Source organism: Heptranchias perlo, chromosome 3 (genome assembly GCF_035084215.1).
Source record: "Heptranchias perlo isolate sHepPer1 chromosome 3, sHepPer1.hap1, whole genome shotgun sequence".
Taxonomy (NCBI): Eukaryota; Metazoa; Chordata; class Chondrichthyes; order Hexanchiformes; family Hexanchidae; genus Heptranchias; species Heptranchias perlo.
This window is the reverse complement of record NC_090327.1, coordinates 97,668,439-97,687,870: the sequence shown is the minus strand read 5'-3', so window position 1 is coordinate 97,687,870 and position 19,432 is coordinate 97,668,439. Positions and strand designations below refer to the sequence as shown.

Here is a 19,432-nt window from a genome sequence, read left to right as displayed (position 1 = left end):
AATGCCCTGAACTCTCACTGTAGAGTGCCTTCTTCCCACTGAGCCCATTAACTTAAAGCCCCAGCTCTCAGGAAAATTGTTGTGGATAACCAAGAGTGGAAATTCCACTGCAGTATAAAAATTCAACATGTCTACTTTCATTGCTTTACTGAAAACCTAGTGACAGCACTGCAACTATATTCACTCCTTTGCTAATGATTCCATCCTTTGTTCATCGTTTTCAATCAAGCAATAGGCTAATCTGATTACATCTGACGGAAGGAGAGATAAAAGGTAAGATCATTGATAATTCAAACTTTTTTTTAAAAACATTACTTACCATAATATGTAATAAAATCAATTTCTACTACATCTTTACTTTGTAATGATTGTGTACACACACACAGTGAGGATACAGTAAATTGTGACAGGAAGCAAATATGATGTTGACAAGAAGTGCAAGCTCTACACTAGATTTTAATACGAATTTTTATATTATTAAATGTGAAATATCTGGACAACAAAAGTCTTGTGCATAGCGTGAACATCCTGTAAGTACCACATTTACTTCCTGTCACACATTGGCCATTAGGTTTAATTGATAACACCCCTATTAAACAGCACTTCGTCCAACTCACAGTGGGCGATCTGTCAGTATATGTAAAAAAAGTACTTTAAAAAAAATCAGTTTTCCCAAATGCAATTTTTCAGCTTAATTTAGGCACAGCACTACAATGAACATATGTACCGAGAAGAAGAAACTGGTCTTGTGCCTCAGATTCCAAAAAAAAAGCAAATCTCAAAATAGCACTGTCTTACCCAAATTTCTAGGGCATTTTCAGTGTTCATTTTCCGTTTTACATAGATGTCATGCCACAAATGCCTGGAATGATCTACCATAATGTAGAAAAGGCTGTTCTTTAGCACTAGACAAATGTTTTCACTCACTTGGGTCGCTTTTTAATCTGTGACTGAACAAGTGCTTTCTTCTCTTCAGGAGTTTTAGGTGAAGGCAAATCAGCTCCTAGAAGTTCAGGTGGCAATGGAAGGTCTGTTAGTAAGTGCCGAGGCTTTCGTTCAGGGTCCTTCTTCACTGCCTTTGTTATAAGACCGTCTTTTGGGCTGTAATTAGAAAATATATAGATTTTAAGACAACAGAACCAAATTTCATTACCGTTTTTTCTGGCATTCAAATGAACCCTGGAAGACTAAAAGGTCAAAAGTCCCTTTACAACCACACAGGAGCATTCAAAAACTTCTTCCCCTTTACACTGGCCCATTACTGTATCATTTACAACACCTGCTTTGCGCCATTGTGGTCATAAATTCAACTCAGTGCTGTCAGGCATTCAGCTAGCGTGACTTTTGTTCATTTTCAGTCTGTATGTCAAGATAAAGTCTCCTTCGGTCAAAAAAAAAACGAATTGCTGGAAAACAAATGGGGAAAGAGTAGGCACAGCTGTAGGGTAGCACGACGCTAGAAGTGAGTATGGTCTCCAGAAAGTGAATTGCTCAAGTAGTCCTATAAGTGGTAGTATAAAAGTTGTAAAACTAGCCCATCAGCTATGACTTCTAGGTTCATACTGGCTTGCAAGTAATGTCATAGTAAACATCACCCCCCACCCTTCACCCTACCATTGGTGGCCGTGCCTTGAGCTGCCTAGGCTCCACACTCTCCCTCACTAAACCCCTCCTCCCTTTCCTCCTTTAAGACCCATCTTAAAACTAACCAAGCTTTTGGTCACCCCTCCTCATATCATCATCTTTGGCTTAGCATCCATTTTTGTCCGATTACACCCCTGAAGCACCTTGGGACTTTTAAATTAAAGGAGCTATGTAAATATTATTATTTTTCTTTTGGGAGGTCTGATAAGGAGCAGTCCAATAGAGGGTGGGAGACCAGATTTGCAAAAAGGTAGTGATTTTTTTTTGAAGGGAGAAAGTAGGCTTTTTTTTTCCAACTGTGAAAATTCATTCCCTTTAAGAGATCCAAAAACAGCATCCATCTTGTACTGATGCGCCGTTTTTCGGAAGATACGTTAGTCCAAGATCCTGTCAGCCTGCTCCAGTAATTCAGATTGACACAAAAGATCCCATGGCACCATATGAAAAGTAGGGAGATCTTCCGGTGTACCAACATCCTTCCCTCAAAGACCACCACCAAAAACAGAATGACTGGTCGTTCATCTCATTTGCTGTATGCGTGATCTTATGGTATGCAAATTGGCTGCCACGTTTGCCTACAGAACAATGATCATATTGGTTGTGAAGCACTTTGTGCTGTATAGATGCAAGTTCTTTCTTTTTAATAGAAATTCCCAAGCAGTCTCTCAACTGGTTTAACGATAAATCAAGTGACCCTCCAAACTAGATTTAGCAGGACAAGACCTTGTAATCCATGAGTCAGCACTAAAGAAGATCATTTATCTCTAAGATAAATTTACTTCATATATCCACCACAGACACAAGAATTTTAACATATTAGTGTAGAGGTTCGCCTACATTTTCTTGCTGAGCCCACCTAGAGATTCATGTCCCGTGCAGCGCCTCTCTTTCTGAGAAACAGTATTTTTGCAAAGAACAAGAGGACTTTATTTTCTCGGTTAACATAACATATTGCTTAAGACAGAAAGCAACACAAATAGCGCAATACCACTACTATACTACTGAATAAACATGAACCTAAAAGAACACTTGATGACTCACCCCGTGAGTAGGATTAAGCCTGTTTGCTAGCACACAATTTGTGGAATCTGTTTGATTTTGGAGAGTTTCAACTGTATATCCGTCTCTACATTCAAACAGCTTCTATACTTGTTTTTGATGTAAGTAAATGAAGAAAATCCCAAAGTGAACAGATATATCAATGGCTTTTTGGGACAATACAAACTGAGAGCCAGAACTGATCAAGAGGAGTGATTTTAAAATTCTCTCTCAAAACAAGAGCCACCAGCAACATAGATCAAATTCTCTTCTAGACTCATGGGAATCTTGGCCTTAGTATGAAGTCCTCTGAAAACAGATTACGAAATCCTGCAGTTCATTTGCCTCCCTTTCAGGAAAATATTCATTGAATTTTAGACAGAGCTGAGACAAGTGCTCCAGAATTTCTAGGACCGACATTTAACAAGACAAGACAATGTTGGGAATATAGTTCCATTGTCTTGCAGTACACGATAAAAACATTTTTTTTGCCAAAGCTTTGTACTTTTCATGCACAATGTAAATCTTTCAGTTCTTACTTTGCAAAGAAAGGTAAGGTTCATTTAGCCTGTCAAAATGTCGGACAAATAGCCCAGTAAAACCTGGGGGAGACAGTCAAGGAAGTGATGATTCGGAGTTGATCAAAAATATACGGCACTCCTCTGAGTTTGCAGATTCTTGCCAAAACTTTATCATTAAGATAGTCATCGACTGTTCACATAGCATGAAAAGGTGTGAGGTCAGTGGTCAAGCTTTGATGAGGTTCACAACCTTGACAGCAGAAGTCAGTACATCTGAGCTCTTTTGGCATCACATTTGCAGCTGGCATCACCGTGTATACAATGGTGGCGCCATACACAGCATGGTGTAACAGCTTTCAACCGAGCAGCAAATCCACCATTGGGTCCAGTCATGCCTTTTGTCCCATCCGTGCACATCTCGACACAACAATTCCACTCAATGTTTTTATCTGTCATACTGGTCTAAAATTCTGAACACCTCCTCAGCAGTGGTGGAACAGAACATCAAAATTAAAAGTCCTCTTGATGAGCTGAAGTATCGAACAAAACCATCATTTGTGCCGTACTGGCAGTCAGTACACTCTTCAATCTGTAGTGCGAAAATGGGGCTTCGCCTCGCTGCACCTTGATGTCTCCTGGCACACCAGCAATTCTGGGACTAACCGGATTGTCAGAGTGGGATAAGACTTGGCTGGTCAGTAACTTACCTTCCACATACTATCAATATCATTTCAGTTGCTGCTGGCCATATAAGACTTTCACCAATCATATGAGATTTTCCATTTCTTGCTATTGGCATGTGACAGCACAGGATACTTTAAGTAGCACTGCATTCTTTGATTACTTTCATCTATCCTTTCAATTGAAAGAGCTATCGTTTGAAAAAAATCTTGTAGTTTATTTTTGAGGACACGATATTTGTTCTCCAAGAGGCGTTTTCGTTCGCTTGGTTTTATGCTATCCTGAGCAAGAACTTTAGCATAAAACACCACACACTGCAGTTGAATATTTTTTGTCAGATCCAATAAATATAAATCCCCAACCTAAGTAGGAAGGATCGCATTTCCTACTTTTTCTTTTGCCAGGCTCTACTTCCCGGGATCAACATCCTCAACTTCAATGACTCAGTCACTGTTTGTCTTTCAGATGGGTCGGTGGGCCCAGCAGCACCACATTCCTATCACCTATTCCTCCGTTCCGCCATTACAGTGATATTTAAGACGACGATTTCCATCTCAACTCTAGACCAAGCTCTCGCCCTCCAAGAGGAAGATTTAACATTAGTAGGAGTAAGGACTGAAAGCAAGATGGAACACTGTCACTTAAATATCATAGAATCGCAGAAAGTTATGGCAAAGGAGGCCATTCAGCCCATTGCGTCCGTGCCGGCCGAAAAAGAGCTAACCAGCTTAATCCCACTTTCCAGCACTTGGTCCGTAGCCCTGTAGGTTACAGCACTTCAAGTGCACATCCAAGTACTTTTTAAAATGAGTTGAGGATGTCTGCCTCTACCACCCTTTCAGGCAGTGAGTTCCAGATCCCCACCACCCTCCAGGTGAAAACATTTCTCCTCAGCTCTCCTCTAACCCTTCTACCAATTACTTTAAATCTACGCCCCCTGGTCACTGACCCCTCTGCTAAGGGAAATAGGTCCTCCCTATCCACTCTATCTAGGCCCCTCAATTAAATCTCCCCTCAGCCTCCTCTGTTCCAAAGAAAACAACCCCAGCCTTTCCAATCTCTCCTCATAGATATAATTCTCCAGCCTTGGCAACATCCTCGTAAATCTCCTCTGTACCTTCTCGAGTGCAATCACATCTTTCCTGTAACGTGGGGACCAGAACTGTACGTTGTACTCAAGCTGTGGTCTAACTAATGTTTGATACAGTTCTAGCAAAACCTCCCTGTTCTCATAGTCTATGCCTTGGCTAATAAAGGAAAGTATCCCGCATGCCTTTTTAACCACCTTATCTACCCGTCCTGCTATTTTCAGGATCTGTGGACATGGACTCCAAGGTCCCTTTGTTCCTCTACACCTCAGTATCCTCCCATTTATTATGTACTCCCCTGCCTTGTTTGCCCTCCCCAAATGCATTACCTCACACTTCTCTAGATTGAATTCCATTTGCCACTTTTCTGCCCACCTGACCAGTCCACTGATATCTTCCTGCAGTCTACAACATTCCTCCTCCCTATCAACATGGCCAATTTTTGTATCATCTGCAATCTTCATTATTAAGCCGACAATCAAGTCCAAATCATTAATATACACCACAAAATGCGAGGGACCTACTATTGAGCTTTGCAGAACCCCACTGAAAACAGCCTTCCAGTCTCAAAAACATTCGTTGACCATTACCCGATGCTTCCTGCCACTGAGCCAATTTTGGATCCAACTAATCACTTTCCCTCGGATCCCATGGGTTTTTACTTTTTTAACCAGTCTGCCATGTGGGACCTTGTCAAAAGCCTTGCTAAAATCCATGTTCACTACATCAAACGCGTTATATTGACCATCCTTGTTACCGCCTCAAAAAATTTAATCAAGCTAATCAGTCACGACCTTCCCTTAAACAAATCCATGCTGGCTGTCCTTGACTAACCTGTGCCTTTCTAAATGACAACTTATGCTGTCCCTCAGAATTGATTCCAATAATTTGCCCACTGCCAAGGTTAGACTGACTGGTCTATAATTACTCGGTCTATCTTTTTCTCCCTTTTTAAACAACGGTACAACATTAGCAGTCCTCCAATTCTCCGGCACCATGCCTGTATCCAGGGAGGATTGGAAAATGATGGTCCGAGCCTCTGCTATTTCCTCCCTTGCTTCTCTTAACAGCCTGGGATACATTTCACCCGGCCTGGTGATTTATCTACTTTCAAAGATGCTAAACCCTTCAATACTTCCTATCACAGCACTGGAGTGAAAAGTGCCACATAAACGCAAAAGCCCTGTGTCATCCAATTGAAATCGCTGACTAGCTACAAGTGCGGCTACAGCTATGCAGTCTTAACCACATGCACTGATTTTAGTAGAAAACAGCTTACACAAATGTAAACAATTTTACAACACCAAGTTATAGTCCAGCAATTTTATTTTAAATTCACAAGCTTTCGGAGACTTCCTCCTTCCTCAGGTAAATGTAGGTAACTGTACTGCACACGTTTTAACATATTTAACTAACATACATCTATCACTATTTAGTAATCAATGAAGTAATAATGGTCAAAAAATACTCGCAAACTGTTTCTCGTCTTACCATTTTACCAACAAACGCAGAAAAAGGTTAAAGTACCATGCTTACGGCGCGCAAATATGAGTATTGAGATCATATGCTCAACAACGGTGTTCATTATTCATTTTTATTTACTAATCAGAAATGCAATTAGCCCCATCTGGATTCCCAATTAGCCATAACACTGTCTTGGCCCAATATCACAACCACAAACACCACTATATCACTTTATTGCTCAATATATTTGCAAACTAGTGGAAACACTCATTTAATGAATCCTCCACCATCAACATTTTGGGGGTCGCCACTGATCACCTCCTGACTCCCCAAAGCCTCTCCAGCACGTTCAAAGCACAAGTCAGGAATGCGATGGAATACATTCCACTTGCCTGGATAGGTGGAGCTGCAACAACACTCAAGAAGCTCAATATCACCAAGGACAAAGGTTGATCGGCAGCCCATACACCACTGGTGGTTAGCCGCAGTGTATATTCGCCACAGAATGCGCTGCAGCAACTCGCCAGGGCTTCTTCGACAGACCCTCCCAAACTTGTGACCACCACCACCTAGAAAGGACAAGGGCAGCAGGTGCATGGGAACACAGTCACCTCCAAGTGCCCCTCCAAATCACACACCATCCCGTCTTGGAAATACACCACTGTTCCTTCATGGTCGCTGGGTCAAAATCCTGGAACTCCCTATCTAACAGCGCTGAGTACCTTCACCACATGGACTGCAGCAGTTGAAGGTGGCAGCTCCCCACCACCTTCTCATGGGCAACTAGGGATGGGCAAAAAATGCTGGCCTTGCAAGCAATGCTCATATCCCAAGAATGAACAAAAAAAACGTTTTATGTGGCACTGTATGATATAGACCCAAGTTGTCCACAAGTGCAAAGTATGGACACTTCTGCTGTAAGGTGACCAATTAAGTACCTGATGAAATGTCGCCATTGCAGTGGTGATGGTTACAGGGAGCAAAAGAAGACGAGCACTTGATATCTTAAGAGTGCTCAGAGTGTGCATTCACACTGCAACTGTAGCATCAGTGTAAAACAGTTCTGCTTTGCACCAACTTAAAAGTTTTGTAGTATAATCCCAGAATTAGGGTCCAATTGGACTCCATACTTAGCGTGCAAGTATAACAGTGCAAACCAAAGCCACTTGACATTAACCATTGTAGTGTAACCACACTAAGTATTTTAAGAATTTTCACTGTTTAATCACAGAACATTAATGGCGATTCTTACAGCTGTGAACCAAGATATTTTGTACAACCACCAACTCTGTCCCTTTGACTGACCATCAAATGAATTATAATCTCCTACAGGGGATTCTAACCATCTCAATGAGTGTAGCATTGCTCAAAATTCTGCACTCATTAAGTGTCATCCCTGACAGATGAAGGCCCCAGGCCACCGTACAAGGACAACATTCAAATTGGTAGTTGGTCTAAATGTTGAAGCAAAAACCATGATCATGCTCTACACCAAAGCAGCTGGCAAGGCCACAGGGTATGCTAAACCACCCTTAGCCAGTCCTATCTAAGGAACAGCACTGGCTGAAGCACACAGTTCAAAGAATTGTATAATTTGGCAATTACAGGAACATGATTTAAAAACAGCAATTATGATTTGGTGGTGTGCCACATAAAACATCACTTGAATGTCAACCAAATTGCATATAAATAAAAAGTATACAACAGATGCAACTTGACCAAAACCTTAGAGATGTGGTATCTCCCACCACCTTCCAGGGCCCTTACCAACTTTTCAGGTTACTTGAAAAATCTTCAACAAACGCCAAATATGCCTCCTTAATAAGATCAGATTGAACTCTATTTAATGTAGCTTATTTTTAACAATTCAAAATGCTCTATCCAGGCACAACCCATGTTTAGATGGGTAAAATCTATAACTGTACTGCTAGCTGCATCTCCCTGTTCAAGTGAACATGGTATGAAAATTTCACACTCGCCATGATGTTTTACAGCGACAACACTGCAACCTATTGTAGTTTGCAAAGGCTTCTCAGCCCTTTGTAAACATGCTTGCTGTCAAATTGGAGCAATTGCAGAGGCAACAAATTGGCTGTGCTCTTAAACCAGCTTCTGCTGCTGCCCAACATCTGCTGACAATCACTGCTCACTGATTCCAAGTACAGTGCATCTGTAAACTCATGCATGCACTACCTTTACCCAGCACGAGCTTCTAACTTCTAAACTAGCACATTAAAGCAATACATTGGTCTGTCATTTATAACATTCATGGGGTGGGAAACAACCAATACAATATCAAGCATCAGCGTTGCTAGCTGTATACCTAACAAAGCAATACCATGGGTGGCAGGTTTTCCTTTTGTTACAAATATTTTTACAAGCTATGTTTCCAAATCACCCTATACAAGATAAAGTTAGTTATTTTGGCCGGCTACTCTGGTTTCACTACACTGGACCACACCATGTTTCTCCAAGTACATAACAGGCCAGAAATCGGGCAGAGCGGCGAGGCAATGCTCACTGCAACTCCTGCGGATTTAATTAACGAAAATACTTACAGCGGGCTCTGTGGCGTTGAACTGCTTGAATTTGAACTGTAAACAAAGTGCGTGCTATCAACCCAGCCTCTGTGCAGCGCTAGTTGCCACGCAGCTGGAAAAGTCTGAGGAGATGACACGCCCACAAATTCTGTCAGGAAGAGAAGTCACGACCACTGATTCAGGCTGCATTGCTCAAGCAGGCAAGCAGACTTCGTTCATTTAAAGTTAGTAGTCTGTACTATTGTAAATAAAAAGTTTGGCTTTTTATACAAAAAAAATTAAAGAAATAATTGAATTGAGACAGAATGGAAAAGTAAAAAAAAATTAAATTTTTTTTTTTTAAACTGGCCAAAAACTATTAATGAGGAGTAATATGAGACTCCAGATTTTTAAAAGTTAATTTTTAGCTGTTTGGCCGTCATTAAGACTAACCGCTCTGTTTAACGTTTAGTTTAGACCTGCTATTTTTAAGCGTACCTGTTTGGTGGCATAATTAGTTACTTTCCAGCTAGGCAGATAAGCAAGTTTGCGCTTTTTCAATGATTTCTCAGATTGCAGCGTGCGATGGTCCTTTAATTCGAAGCTGTCAGATCGCCAACAAACCACAAGGAACAAGTTCAAGATTCCTTCAATTCACCACTAAAATCTTACAGCGCTGTTGAGCTCCTCCGTTATTTTGGGAGCGATTTCTGGCCCAATGAAATGAGCTTGAGAGAGAGCCCATAATCCTTGATTACTATGAACCGATTTACCAGTTACAAGGTCCAAACCAATGATATTAAATGAGTGAACTGCTATAACATTTTTCCATCCACATTGTGGGGAAGAGACAGCATCTGCCCATCAAAGCACAAGCAGAAAGTAATCCACTTATTTTTTTTAAAGAAAACCTGTTACTGATCATTGAGAACGCACACAGCTAGATTTGTCTCCCAACTCAGACAAAATTCAACCAGTTCAGGGAATGGGAGGTAGAGAAAGATATTTAGGACACCACTGCGTTAAATTTTAAATTCAAATATCAGAAGCAACTAGCCCTTTAATTTTCTTCCCCCTTTAATATGCGGTTACACCAGCAGTAAAATATGATCACTTGTGAGCAAGTAAAACACACTGAGAGGAAGTCAGATAAGATCTATTTTAAAAAGTAACTGTAAATACCACCTATCTAAACATTCTCCTGACAATAGTTTCTGTTGTCAAACTCCATCCGTGAAAACAAAATCCCAATGTGTTTTCAATGAACTAAACAAAGATTAACCGAAAAAGAAAGCTGGCATTTATACAGCTCCTTTCACATCTTCAGGATGTCCTAAACCATTACAGAGCCAATTAATTACTTTTGAACAACACCTCATACTTAAACAGCACCTTTAAAGTCAAAAAACATCCCAAAGCAGTCAGAGATGCAAGGAAAAAAGGCACCAAACCAAAGGACCTATCAGGAGGGGTGAACAAAAGCTTGGCCAAAGAGATAGGTTTTAAGGAGGATCTTCAAGGAAGAGAGGGAGGCATCCACCTGACAAAGTGGAAAATTGCCCAGGTATGCCCTATCCACAAAAAGCAGGACAAATCCAATCTGGCCATCTTCAACTCCATCAGTCCACTTTCAATCAGCAGCAAAGTGATGGAAGGTGTCGTCAACAGTGCTATCAAGCGACATTTACTCACCAATAACCTGCTCACCGATGCTCAGTTTGGGTTTCGCCAGGACTACTCCACTCCAGACCTCATTACAGTCTTGGTCCAAACATGGACAAAAGAGCTGAATTCCAGAGGTGAGGTGAGAGCAACTGCCCTTGACATCAAGGCAGCATTTGACCAAGTGTGGCATCAAGAAGCCCTAGTAAAACTGAAGTCAATGAGAATCAGGGGAAAAACTTTCTAGTGGCTGGAGTCATACCTAGCACAAAGGAAGATGGTAGTGGTTGTTGGAGGCCAATCATCTCAGCCCCGGGACATCGCTGTAGAAGTTTCTCAGGGCAGTGTCCTTGTCCCAACCATCTTCAGCTGCTTCATCAATGACCTTCCCTCAATCATAAGATCACAAGTGGGGATGTTCGCTGATGATTGCAGAGTGTTCAGTTCCATTCGCAACCCCTCAAATACTGAAGCAGTCCGTGCCCGCATGCAGCAAGATCTGGACAACATTCAGGTTTGGGCTAGTAAGTTTCAAGTAACATTCGTGCCAGACAAGTGCCAAACAATGACCATCTCCAACAAGAGTCTAACCGCCTCTCCTTGACATTCAACTGCATTACCATCTCCGAATCCCCTATCATCAACATCCTGGGGGGGGGGGGGGGGTCACCATTGACCAGAAACTTAACTGGACCAGCCACATAAATACTCTGGCTACAAGAGCAGGTCAGAGGCTGGGTATTCTGTGGCGAGTGACTCACCTGACTCCCAAGGCTTTTCCACTATCTACAAGGCACAAGTCAGGAGTGTGATGGAATACTCTCCACTTGCCTGGATGAGTGCAGCGTGAACAAAACTCAAGATGCTCAACACCATCCAGGACAAAGCAGCTTGCTTGATTGGCACCCCATCCACCACCGGTGCACCGTGGCTGCAGTGTGTACCATCTACAAATGTACTGCAGAACTCACCCAGGCTTCGTTGACAGCAATTCCCAAACCCGTGAGCTCTACCACCTAGAAGGACAAGGGCAGCAGGCACATGGGAACACCACCGCCTGCATGTTCCCCTCCAAGGCACATACCATCCTGACTTGGAAATATATCGCCATTCCTTCATTGTCGCTGGGTCAAAATCCTGGAACTCCCTACCTAACAGCACTGTGGGAGAACCTTCACCACACAGACTGCAGCGGTTCAAGGCGTTGGCTCACCACCACCTTCTTAAGGGCAATTAGGGATGGACAATAAGTGCTGGCCTTGCCAGCGACGCACACATCCAATCAATGAATTAAAAATAGCAGAGGGGCTTAGGAAAGAAATGCAAAAGCGTGGGGCATAGGTGGCTGAAGGCACAGCGGCCTAGTGGGGCGAAAGGAGGAGCGCTGAAGGCGGCTAGAGAGATAGGAAGGGGCAAGGTACTGAGAGATATGTAGTCACTGTTGCTATATAGGCAAACATGGCAGCCATTTAAACACATGGTCCCACAAACAGCAAATTAGATGAATGAACAGTTAATCATTTTTTAGTGCTTTTGGCTAGGACATTGGGAGTACTCTCTGCTGTTCTTCAAATATCACCATGGGATCTTTTACGTCTTGATGGCACCTCTAACTAAAGTGTCAGTTTAGATTACGTGCTAAAATCCTGGACTCAGATGAGAGCACTACCACTGAGCGAGGCTGACACTACATACTCTCGTAGGTGCTATGCTATTCAACTATGAAATCCTCAAACTCAAAGCTCCATCAACTGGCACTCTAACTCAAGCTTCCCTTTGAAAATGTATTACGCAAGTTTCAGGTGGTGCCCATGTAAAATAAACACAGCTACAGGGCTCGCCCCAAGTGTACTAACAGGGCAAGTGAGCGGCGTTTTGACAGCATTGATGGAGATGTCCAGGAGCTGGAACGTCATAGCTGGCAAGGTGAGTACTGTAGTTCAGGGAGGGGTGGAACAGCTAATCAAAGCCACATAAATCTAACCAGAGATAGTGACCATTTCAAATCAATGAAGCTTCATATGGAATACACATACAAAAAAGTTTGATGGCATCCATCCACAGTGAAAGTGTGCAACACTAACGTGGATTTAAACCTCTCAGAATATTTTGAAACTTAAAAGAACGTTGTCAATAATTGACTAGGTTTTGGAGTAAGAGGAGAGATAACAAGAAGAGCCATATGAAGTTATTGAAATCTATAATCTTTAGCAACCTGGGGAGTGAATAGGTGATCATGGTCATGGAAAGTCATTTGCCATGGCATGACAGCCATGATGAATTCAGACAAACAGTGCCGGTGAGATAAAGGCTTGCCGATGGTAAGACCAGCTGTCACATATCACTGTCAAGCTGTTTGATAAAACATGCTGCTTATTAAGACTGAAGTACTGGCAAGAGGAGAATCTGGCAGGGACTGACTTGTACACCATGTAGCTAGCACTATTTACCATTGTCCCTGCCCTGCGAATTCTGGCAATTTTTGCCATGGCAGACCACATCCCTTAATCATTGGCACAGCCATGAGCAGGAATAATCCATGATAATGGAATAGATAACAGGAATTAAGTTAGGCATTTACTTTAACGATCTATGTTAATTTTTTTTCAAATTTCCCCATGCAGCTGCCGGTGAAAATTGGAACATAATTTAAAAATTAATGCCTTGTTTCACTCTTTTGTCTTAACCTTGGCGTTCTATTTCACCCTGAGGTGAGCTTCCGACCTCTTATCCGCTCCATCACCAAGACCGCCTACTTCCACCTCCGTAACATCGCCCATCACCACTCCCGCCTCAGCTCATCTACATAAGAAATAGGAGCAGGGGTAGGCCAACCGGCCCCTCGAGCCTGCTCTGCCATTCAAGATCACGGCTGATGATCTACCTCAATTTCCTGCACTATCCCCATATCACTTGATGCCTTTAATATCTAGAAATCTATTGATCTGTTTTGAATGTACTCAATGACTGAGCCTCCACAGCCCCCTGGGGTACAGTGTTCCAAAGATTCACCACCCTCTGAGTGAAGGAATTTCTCCTCATCTCAGTCCTAAATGGCATACCCCTTATTCTGTGGACTGTCACCCTGGTTCTAGACTCCTCAGCCAGGGGAAACATCCTCCCTGCACCTACCCTGTAAGAATTTTGTATGTTTCAATGAGATCACCTCTCATTCTTCTAAACTCTGGAGAATACAGGCCTAGTCTACTCAATCTCTCCTCATACTACAATCCTGCCATCCCAGGAATCAGTCTGGTGAACCTTCATTGCACTCCCTCTATGGCAAGTACATCCTTTCTTCGGTAAGGAGACTCAAATTGTACACAATACTCCAGGTGTTGTCTCACCAAGGCCCTATACAATTGCAGGAAGACATCTTTACTCCTGTACTCAAATCCTCTTGTAATAAAGGCCAACATACCATTTGCCTTCATAATTGCTTGCTGCACCTGCATGTTAGCTTTCAGTGACTCATGTACAAGGACACCCAGGACCCTTTGAACATCAATATTTCCCAATATCTTACCATTTAAAAAATAATATGCATTTCTGTTTTTCCTACCAAAGTGGATAACATCACATTTTTCCACATTATATTCCATCTGCCATGTTCTTGCCCATTCACTTAGCCTGTCTATATCCCCTTGAAGCCTCTTTGCATCCTCCTCACAACTCACAATCCCACCGAGTTTTGTGTCATCAGCAAACTTGGAAATATTACATTTGGTCCCCTCATCCAAATCATTGATTTAGATTATGAATAGCTGAGGCCCAAGCATCAATCTCTGCGGTACCCCACTAGTCACAGTCTGCCAACCTGAAAAAGACCCGTTTATTCTTATTATTATTTTCTAAGTGTCCTGTTATCACATCCTTTATAATAGATTCTAGCATTTTCCCGACTCCTGACGTCAGGCTAACAGGTCTGTATATGCCTCTTCCTTTGATTTAATGCTATCTTTAATTTCTCTTGTTAGCCACAGTTGGACCACTTTTCCTATTGGGTTTTTGTGCCTTAAAGGAATATATATTTGTTGCAAATTATGTATTCATTCTTTAACTGCTAGCCATCATAACTTTTAATGTAGTTCCCCAATCAACCACAGCCAACTTGCGCCTCATACCTTCGTAGTTTCCTTTATTTAGATTTAAGACCCTTGTTTCGGATTGAACTACATCACTTTCAAACTTAATGAAGAATTCTATCATATTATGGTCACTCTTCCCTAAGGGCTCCTTTACAACAAGATTATTAATTACCCCTCTCTCATTGCGCAATACTAGATCTAAAATAGCATGTTCCCTAGCTGGTTCCTCAACATACTAATCTAGAAAACCATCTCATATACATTCCAGGAATTCGTCCTCCACAGTATTAGTGCTAATTTGGTTTGCCCAATCTATATGTGGATTAAACTCCCCCATGATTACTGTATTACCCTTGTTACATGCACTTCTAATTTCCTGCTTTATACTGTGCCCTACATTATCACTGCTGTTTGGTGGCCTATAAACAACTCCCACAAATGTTTTCTACCCCTTGCTGTTTCTTAGCTCCACCCAAACTGATTTTACATCTTGATCTTCTGAGTCAAGATACTTTCTCACTTTTGTACTGATCTCATCCTTTATTAACAGCGCTACCCCACCACCTTTTACTTTTTGCCTGTCCTTCCTAAATGTCAAATATCCTTGAATATTCAGTTCCCAGCCTTGGTCACCCTGCAGCCATGTCTCCATTGGCAATTAGATCATACCCATTTACTTCTATTTCTGCTACAGAAACCCACATCCATGGACTTCACAATTCCAATGCTCTCCTGGCTGGCCTCCCATCTTCCATAAACTTGAGCTCATCCAAAACTCTGCTGCCCATATCCTAACTCGCACCAAGTCTCGTTCACCCATCCCCCGTGCTTGCTGACCTACATTGGCCCCTGGTCCAGCAACACCTCGATTTTAAAATTCTCATCCTTGTTTTCAAATCCCTCCCTATCTCTGTGACCTCTGCCGCCCCATAACCATCAGAGATCTCTACACTCCTCCTATTCTGGCCTCTTGAGCATCCCCGATTTTAATCGTTCCATCATTGGCAGCCGAGCCTTCAGCTGCCTAGGCCCCAAGCTCTAGAATTTCCTCTCTAAACCTCTCCACCTCTCTCTCCACATTTAAGACGCTCCTTAAAACCTACCTCTTTGACCAAGCTTTTGGTCATCTGTCCAAATATCTCATTATGTGGCTCAGTGTCAAATTCTGTTTGATAACACTCCTGTGAAGCGCTTTGGGACGTTTTACTATGTAAATACAAGTTGTTGTTGTTATGAGTCATTAAAAGGTTAGACTGCCATGAAAGCCAACAAAACACTTGCTCTTAGGACCACGCAATTATTTTTGCGTGAATTCAGTGTTCAAGGTGAAGAATGTTTGCACTGGGGAGTGTAACATTTTCTGGTGTAGCATAAAGCATTCCATGGTCAGGAATATCATTGGATGCATGATAAAACTACCCCTATTCCCCCAAAGATATGCTCTCAGCCCCAATCCATTAGGAATTGGATCTGACCTCTGCCTCAATCTGCATTTCCCCTCAAAGTGCTTTATGAGGTACAGTTCCAAGGTCTTGAGGCTCTCAGTAAGTTCTCCAAGCTGCCATTCTTCATTTATAAGTCAGGGTTGGCAAGGCAGTCGGCCACAGAGGATATCACAGGTGAATCAAATCCTATTCTCACCTAGTATCTCCAAACATGTGCGCAAACAAATGGAACAGAAGCAGCAATCGTGGTGGAATTTTTCTCTCCCTAACTCAGGCCAATCTCAACAACTGCCTGGTAGTGATCAGAAATCAAACTTGGGACTTTCTGGCTTGTATACCTCACCAGATGGTGCATGTATTCACTAAGCCACCAGGAGCAATTTAATATCCTATTTATAGATGAGTTAATCACATCTGTCCTGGTTGAAAGCAAGAATGCCCAGCTTTCCATCAAGTACATGGAAAAACAAGCCACTGATAAAGGATTTGTGTGATTGTGTTGTCAGGAATTGCCAATGTCCTGAATCAACTCGCTTATCCAAATATCTAATGAACTGCTAGGCTCTGAGGCATAAATGATTGGAGATGCCGGTGATGGACTGGGGTTGACAATTGTAAACAATTTTACAACACCAAGTTATAGTCCAGCAATTTTATTTTAAATTCACAAGCTTTCGGAGGCTTCCTCCTTCCTCAGGTAAATGTGAGGAACATTTACCTGAGGAAGGAGGAAGCCTCCGAAAGCTTGTGAATTTAAAATAAAATTGCTGGACTATAACTTGGTGTTGTAAAATTGTTTACAACTGAGGCATAAAGGCATGGGAAAATAAGACACCCAAATAAAGTGTGATTCCATTCAAATCTTTTGCTCCCCACCACCCCTCTCCCCAACTCTCCAGGAGCCTGGCCGAATACTCTCTCCCACCACCAGGATACAAAGAAATGCTCAAATATTGCTAGAATCTGCTGGGCCACTTCTGTAGTAATGTGAATTATTATCTAGCTGTCAGTCTATGCTCAAAGCCATTCCAACAAGCCCGGGTCTTGTCTGAAAGTAATCAGATGCTGGGAAACCAGAATCTATAGAGTACCATGATCAACCTCTTAGGTCTCCCAGTGTGCGTGCACGCACCCCACCCCCTCCCCCACAGGATTCTATCCAGAATGGCAGGGCAGCCCGAGTATGTGGAACAAATCAAATTCTGCTTCGAATATGACCCAACAACCATGTCTTTGGGAGACTACTTAATAGTTTTAAGCAGCATGGTATGTACAAAGTTACCAAAACAGAATCTTGTACTGGAACAATTAAGATACAGCCCTGACTTCATCTAAAATGATCCCAATCCACTTAAAAAAAACGACAAGCTGTGTCCCACAATAAAACTTTTACGGGTGCAGGGATAGAGGTAGCAAGGACTTCTCCAAACGCCCCTCCCCCCACCCCCCACTGATCAAAGGAAATCACCTGCAGAGGTTTAATGGAAGTTAAGATAAAGGTGGCACTGGTATTTTAAAAAGGTGGAAAAATATCAGTGCCAATCATTATTTGCAAAAAGTGATCTACAAAATATCCATTCAGCTTGATTCAAAAACAAAAAAGCACCCGGATATTGGAAAAGGAGCCGAATAGTGAATCTTATTACATGACTATTAAAACCCTGCCATCTAGGAGAAACCTTCCATTACGAGCATACATGAGCAGACTGTTACAGTCAAAGACTCCTGGACCGAGTATCAGTGTCATTTAAAAACACAGTCCAACTTTTGAAATAAAAACATTACTTTAAAACATATCTACAAGGATGTGAAATTAAATCTCCCAACCTTTTAATACACTACACCACAGAACCACAAAAAGATCGTGAAACCAAGAGATTACTCCATGCACAAGAGAAGGCTTCAAACCAATGGGGCTCAGAGAAACTGAAGCGCTTCACCTGACATCTGTACTCAGCACATCATTTTCAGCTTTTCCCAGTAAAGTACACTGCAAATACTTTTCAGCAATGCGAGAATCATTTTTTAACCACACCGACAAAACTAAATCTGATCACCTTAGTCCGCAAAACAAATGGTTTAATTATGCAACAAGCAGAATTGAGTCAGACAACAAGCCTTGCTATTTGGGAATCAGACAAATAAAATACTATGAAAGGTACAGATCCAAAATGTTAACCTATCCTTTTTCTCTTTATAGATGCCTTTACTAAAATAACCAATAAGGAGACAGGGTTGTCCCAGTATCATCAGCCAAAAAACAAATAAAAGTGCCCCACTTTTAAAGGGGCACAACTAATAATGAACTTAATCATAAAAAACAAAGGAAACTTATAAACTTAAATAATAGTACCAGTGTCCAGTATAACATTCCAGTCCCTGCGATGCCCACTGGTCGCAGAAGGCCTCAAGCATACCGGCAGACACCACATGCTCCTCCAGGGCTACCCAGGCACGGACAAGAGGCAGGCAGCCAGAGCGATCACCCCCACGGGCCGCATCCAACCTGGGCCTGTAGATGGCCACCATGGTCAGGCCCTGGAGTAGACCCACGAGGAGGTCCTCTGACATGCACTGCCTCCCCCTCCACACCGGGTGGCCAAAGATCAGGAATGTGGGACTGAAGTGGAACCAGCTCCTTCAAATAGTAAAAGAGGGGCTGCAACCTCTCACACTGAACAATATGAAACGGTGTCTCCTCCAGACCACAAAGGTTGGACAGCTTGGGAGTGCATAAAATAGCTTAAAAACCTATTAGATGGCACTGCTCCATGCAACACACTCCATCCCCGATCCCCAATGGTGCAGGGGTGGACTCCCGTGTGGGAAACACTCCATTCGGGCCCCACCCCTGCCAGACGGCAAGATGGCACGGAGATGCCGATGGACCTTTCCAACATTTTCTCTTTTTATTTCAAATAAACCACTAATACTGTCCGCATGTGGCATCATGAATCAAGAAGGCTGTGGACTCAAGTTCCACTCCAGAAACTTGAATACAAAAATCTAGCCAATCATCAGCGAACATCCCCATTTCTGACCTTATGCTGGAGGGAAGGTCATTGATGAAGCAGCTGAAGATGGTTGGGCCTAGGACACTGGCCTGAAGAACATTTTTTTTTATTCGTTCATGGGATGTGGGTGTCGCTGCCGAGGCCAGCATTTATTGCCCATCCCTAATTGCCCTTGAGAAGGTGGTGGTGAGCCGCCTTCTTAAATCACTGCAGTCCGTGTGGTGAAGGTTCTCCCACAGTGCTGTTAGGGAGTTCCAGTTTTTTGACC

At 42.4% G+C, this 19,432-nt stretch overlaps 1 protein-coding gene across 1 annotated transcript in view; it reads right to left on the bottom strand.

Annotated features, from left to right (window-relative positions):
- The window catches only part of cdk13 (cyclin dependent kinase 13), a 74,407-nt gene that overhangs the window by 44,599 nt on the left and 10,376 nt on the right, over positions 1–19,432 (bottom strand). The window contains exon 3 of the mRNA XM_067981016.1: positions 928–1,101. Coding sequence (XP_067837117.1) covers positions 928–1,101 — 174 coding nt within the window. The remainder of the gene's footprint in view (positions 1–927; positions 1,102–19,432) is intronic.